Consider the following 6,215-nt stretch of genomic DNA (forward strand, 5'->3'; position numbering starts at 1 on the left):
TTTAAAAAAATTGTAATGCCCTTTCTGAAAAAATTGAACAACACTGTTAACCCCAGAATAAGAGTGAAAGCCAACATGATGGTATCATTCATACAAAATTAAACTCACCCGATATCTTGCAAGGGTATAAAACAACTGATTTGGATTCTTTGATGTCCCAGATTTCTTAATCAAAATTTTTAAACCGCAGAAGCAGGTTTTCTCATGGTTTTGTCTTCTTCTTCACATGGACGAGCTCAAAGTATAACTACTGTGCGAGTGCGACGAAAATCCACCACCGGACCCTCCACTTCCGCTTCCCATCATGGTGCCGAGATTAACTTCCTTCTCCCTAAACAGCAGTTGGGTTTGCGACAATGCTCAAGCAAGGCAATCGTGTTCTTCGCAGGTTGGGAATTAGTGTTTATTTATTTGACACTTAGGGACCAAATTGATGCAACACCCTAAACATATCTCATCAGCAATACACACACCATGCCAGGTGTTAGGGTGGGCTACCAGCTCACATTCCACATCAGCAGATGTCTAACGACGACGTCACTTGGTTAATAAAAAGATAAACGTGATTTAAAATAATTCTTTCAGGAACCAATTTGATTAAAAATATCATTCGACGACAAAAATAAAGATCGTGTGATCTTTTAGGAACGAATTTAAGTATTAACCTTTTTTATTTCCTACAATAAATTAAAATACTTAAATAGTCAAGAGTCTAAAATTTAGATATATAATTAAACAATTTAATTGGTTAACAATTTGGACTAATACACCACATAAACTCCTTTTCTACATCACTAAATCTTCTCAAATTATCCATATAAGCAATAGTTATGAAGAACGGATTTAAATAAGTTTTAATCACAATAGAACCAAAAAAATTATAAATTTAATTTAGATAAAAGAAAAATTAAAATTTTATATACAGCAGAGTAAAAAATAAAAATTTTATAAATTACATGCAAAATATCAAGAATAATAAAAATATAAGAGAAAATATAAAATACAAAAACTAAAAGGAGAAAATATTATTATTAACATTTTTTATTATTTTTTATTTTTTATTGAAAGAAACTAAGGACTTAAAAAGATGGTAAAATAAAAATATTAGATATAATTTAGTAGAATGATTAAAAAGATTGAAATTAGTATAAAAAATTGAATAAAGCACTTCAAATAACTTTATGGAGATAAAATTTATTTTTTTAATAAAAAAGGGCCTAAATCTTTTCTTGTAGATAGGGGTGGCAATAGGGCGGGTTTTCGCCCTATCCAATTCTGCCTTGTCCTATATTATTCCGCATAGAACCTGCCATGCTCTTATTTGCGAGTAGTAAAAAGTTGAACCTAATCCGCTTTGCCTCTATCTACTCATATAATTATTAAAATTTAATAAATAAAATTAAAATTTAAAATCTATATAATCATTATCACAATCACATACATAACATAAATTAAAGTAAAATTTTTAAATTGATACCATATTAATCATTTGACTAATCATTATATATACCAGAAGGTATTACTTAAACCTACCCCGTTCCATCCCACCCAAGATCCCGCTTTGTTAAAATTCCGTCTGAACGATAGGGATAGAGTGGATACTCGTAAAGTTAGGTAGTATTGCCATCCCTACTTGTAGTAGCAAAAGATCAAAACTTGAATTATACAATAAAAACACAATTATATAAAACATCCAAGAAAAAAATGTTAGAAAATAAAAAATTATAAAATATTTAGAATTATTAAAATATTTACAAAGAGATAAATATTTGGTAAATATTTCAAATAATATATTTATTACAATTTTAAATCTCACATGTAATTAGCAACTAGATCAACGAATACAATTCGAGATAGTACCGATGGATATTATGTATTTTAATTAATTACACAAAAGGCAATCACGTTGTAAAGTTAAATAAAAACAATTAAATTTGGGTAAGAACAATCATTATATTATTAAAAAAATAAAAGTTAAACTGGTTAATAAAAAAATGACAAAATTTTAATTTATATCTTAAAATGATCAATTTAAAAAAATAAAAAATATATTATTATTCTATGAAATAGTTAAAGAAGGAAAAAAAATTAAAAAAAAAACATAAACAAAAAAATTTGTCTATAGAACTTATACTCGTGAAATGTATTCAAAAAAGAATAGATACCCATTGCAAATCATTACTCTTGAATAGAAAGGTTCACATAATCAAATATTTATTCTTGAAAAATATTTTTAGAAAAAATAGAGTGAATTTTGCAACCCAGTGACTAGACAGTACATCTATAATTTACATGAGACCATATAAACATGATCATAAAAATAATCTTATTTAGAAAATAATAATTTATATGAATATATGAATCAATAAGGGAGTTTTCATACAGAAATCAAATCAAATAGTCCAAACTTGGGCAGCTCCACCTGTAAGGGTAGCCCTTTCCTCGCTCTCGTGTGTTCGTACAGAATAATAGATCCAATGTGTGGCCTACACGTTAGGCTAGCAATGCCCCTGCTAGCTGAGGTCTGAGCCAGATGCATCTATGTTAACGTCATAACCGCCGTTAACTATGGTTTTCTAATACGAGCCTCCAAACTAATTCAAAACATATAATTTCGAATATAATCAATTCTCCGATCTTTCAAACATACGAGGTATCAAATCAAATTAAATAAAATCAAACCAAATACTACTTTCTCATTTAAATTCTTTCAATCATATTTTCTCAATTTTAAGGTATTTCAAATATATTTCACAATTTTAAAATAAGTGAGTACCAACAAATACTTTAATGCTTCAAAAATACATATTCGAGTAAAACTAAATACTTCAATAATATAAAACTTCTTCAAACATATATAATCTCATAAAAGCATATAGTCTCATGTGCATATTAAAATTAGCTTAACAAGGATAATTATTTAGTTCTAATAAATCGATTATTTAAGCCAATTTAAAACTCTTTGATAGTAATTTTTGTAAGTATAACTATAAGTTCAAAGTACTATATATCGAAATAATTATAGACATAATAATTATAAATATAAAGCCTACTCACAAATTGGTCTCAAGGGATCGAAGAGACCAAATCCAAAGTGCCAAGATAAAAGGTGAAGAAGGTTGAAGTAGATGGAATGAAAGAGCACAAAATTTGGACTGGGATAGTAGCAACAACTTCAATTCTCACTGCAACAACATCAACAACAGCCCTAATATCAACAATATAGAGCAACCACGGTAACAATGGCAGCAAATCTAATAGCCTACGGTGGTTTAAAACTTAGCAAAGACATAAATTGACATTAAGCAGGATAGGAAAGATTTAATAATAGAGCTTTATGGCAAGACAAGGCAGAACAAGATTAGTCTTACCAAAGGAAATAAGGAGATGGAGCATCAGTAGCTCCGGTGACCTCCCCGACATCGACGATGAAGGACACAATAGAATAGTGGTTGCGGCAGTTTCTCTCCTCTGACAGTGACTCCCACAGCAACACCACATGCTCTGATGAATAGGGGAGAGGTAGGGCTCAACCCCCAGCAGAGCAAAGCAAGGGTAGCACGCGAAGCAGGTGGGCAGGGGATCTAGCAGCCTCAATGGCGAGCTCCAGCGGCGGCAGTTGCTCAACGACGGCATAGCAGCTCCTCCCTCCTCCACATACCTATATCCCCCTGTTCGGCCCCTTGCCGCTGCAATGACGACGACGACGGCGACAAAGTGACTTGACGGCGAAGGTTCCAATTGGCTCCAGAGGCAGGACGGTGTGTGGTAGTGACGACGGTACAGCTCCAGTCTTCTTCTCCGTCGCAGTCTCATGTGCGGCTAATCTTCTCTCTCTCCCATGACAACAACGCGACAGCAATGGTAATGGTGGTAGTGGGACCAAGCCTTGCCGTGCGGTCTCTCTCCTCCCTCATCTCTTATTCTCTTCTTCCTATCTTCCTCTCCCTCTGTTTCTTTCTCTTTTCTTTTCCTTCTTTGTGGTTACAGAGAGTGAAAGTGAGTAAGAAGTGTTAGTGTTGGTGCGTGTGAGAGAGAGGTGACAGCGAATGTGTTTTGAAATTCGAGTTAGGGTTAGGTTTGGAAAAAATGAATAAAAGTATTTTAGGAATTTTAATAAAATCAGAGAGTGAAATAGTAATAAAAAAATCAAATGCATTCTAATAAAATTATTTAAAGAACATTATTTATTTATCAATTTGTTAATTAGTTTCTAATACTCAAATTTTAAATTAGAGATAATTCAATTAATTTTTTTAGTTCATAAAATTATACTAAAAATCTCAATTATTCATATTAAATTTTTAAATCCTCATTGTATCTTAATTGTTAAAACTTTAAATTTTAAATAAGAAAATATCCAATAATTATGAAAATTATATATAAGATTCCTAATATATTTTTTTAACTCAAAGTATTATAAAATTTGATTTAATTATTTTTAATAAAAAAATTTAAAAATAAAATCCAAAAGAAAGATAATGAATCATAAATAAATAATTTAGTTTGTAAAAATTTGGGTGTTACAGTTCTAAATTGATATTGAAGTGAAAAATATATTTTTGTGATTGTGTGAGTCTTATGGAATAAATTGAACTATTCTGGATAAATAAAACTGGATAAGTAGTTTTGAATTTTTAAGCAATAAAATTAAATGAGTAATTATAAATAGATTATGGCTGCTTTGTGAGAATAACTAATGAAGTCGGATTGTTTGTGGTTATAGACTTTGATTGATTTCCTAATTGTTGAAAAATGATTGGTTGTTGGAATTCTTTGATTATGTTGATTTCTCTGAGCTGGTGTTGTTGTGGCTTAGTAGAAGTTTCATAGAAATCGATTTGTATACGTTGAGAAATGGTTTGGTATTGAAAATAGTTGAGAAGGGTTTGGGAGATGTCTGATTTGGTTGGAATCCTTGAAGCGTGAAAAATCCCGAGTTTTAGGGGATCTTCCAGCATTTTATGTTTTACGGAGTTTCAGAAAAATCTAAAGTAATAAAAGTTGATTGAAAAATTAATTTATTTTGATTTGATTAATTATGAAAAGAATTATAATTTGGGGCACTTTAACAAAATATAAAGTAATGAGAATGATTAATTAAGAATAAATAATTTTTGTTTCAATTAAAATTATGATTGGGAGATAAAATAAAGTTGAAGTTAGTTTTGAAAACTTGGTTAAACAAAAATGGGTTTTATTTGATTACCGCTAATTAAAGGATAATGTTTTGAGAATTTTTAATGAATTTAATGTAACGGAACTAATATAGGGATGGAAGAAAAAAGAGATAATTGATGAATATGTAATAAAGTTGTGATTTCCAACAATGTTGATATGAGATCTAAGGAACTTTAGCTATAATCTGAATGGAACGTGAAAATCTTGAAAATTAGATTTATTAGCTCCCTAAAGTGTGACTAATTAAAAAATAACATACGAGATTGAATGAGAAGAATATTGAGGTTGATTATTGATTATATGATTATTGATGATTATGAGTATGTTAATGAGAAATTTGATGACAAATATGATTATATTTGCTGTTGTGGAGATAATGGTTTGTCCCGCCACAGTGAAGATGGTGGTTTGGTCTCACTTACGGTTTGATAAATTATAATTTACTAAATTGGTTAAAATTGTGAATCAAGATTGAATATGATTATAACTGTGATTTGATATCTGAATTGGCAATGACAGAGATTTTGTCTTGCTTAGCTTGTGTGATTGTAATTGAAATGTGATAATTGAATTGGCAAGGACGTGGGTTTTGTCTCGCTCACGGATAGACAAGTTTGAGGTTAAGAATTCTCTCTCTTGTGTTATAGTGGACAAATGGGGTTGAGGATTTCCTCTATTGTTACATCGGGGAATTGGATAGAAGGTTGATGATTATGGTGTGGACGAGTTAGGTTGAGGATTCCCTATTATTGCATCATAGTCTCTTTCTGTTCGTAAGTGTGACAGGGTACACAATCCCCGGATTAGTTAGCCTCCAGTGAGAAGGTGACAGAGCACTCTCCCTCCCAAGACCGGCTTGTGATAAGTCCGGGATGTTCCTCCTGGGAATGCATGATAGAAAAATGATATTCGGATTAGCTATCGGATATGTCGGGTTTGGCAGCTTAATGTAACGTGACCTATTTGGTTAGTGTCTATGTCTATCAAAGACATGGACACGGTTACACACGTCCAATGTTTGTTTTGTAAGATAT

General features: G+C 31.1%; 1 protein-coding gene across 1 annotated transcript; it reads right to left on the reverse strand.

The window, feature by feature from the left end:
- Positions 1-3,066: 3,066 nt before the first annotated feature.
- Positions 3,067-3,953, reverse strand: LOC130933530 (uncharacterized). The gene is made up of 2 exons (XM_057863161.1): positions 3,372-3,953; positions 3,067-3,185 (listed from the first exon to the last, which is right to left on the reverse strand). The coding sequence occupies exons 1-2, from the start codon at positions 3,814-3,816 to the stop codon at positions 3,067-3,069; spliced, it is 564 nt and encodes a 187-aa protein (XP_057719144.1). The 5' UTR covers positions 3,817-3,953.
- Positions 3,954-6,215: the final 2,262 nt, after the last annotated feature.

Source organism: Arachis stenosperma, chromosome 6 (assembly GCF_014773155.1).
Source record: "Arachis stenosperma cultivar V10309 chromosome 6, arast.V10309.gnm1.PFL2, whole genome shotgun sequence".
Taxonomy (NCBI): domain Eukaryota; kingdom Viridiplantae; phylum Streptophyta; class Magnoliopsida; order Fabales; family Fabaceae; genus Arachis; species Arachis stenosperma.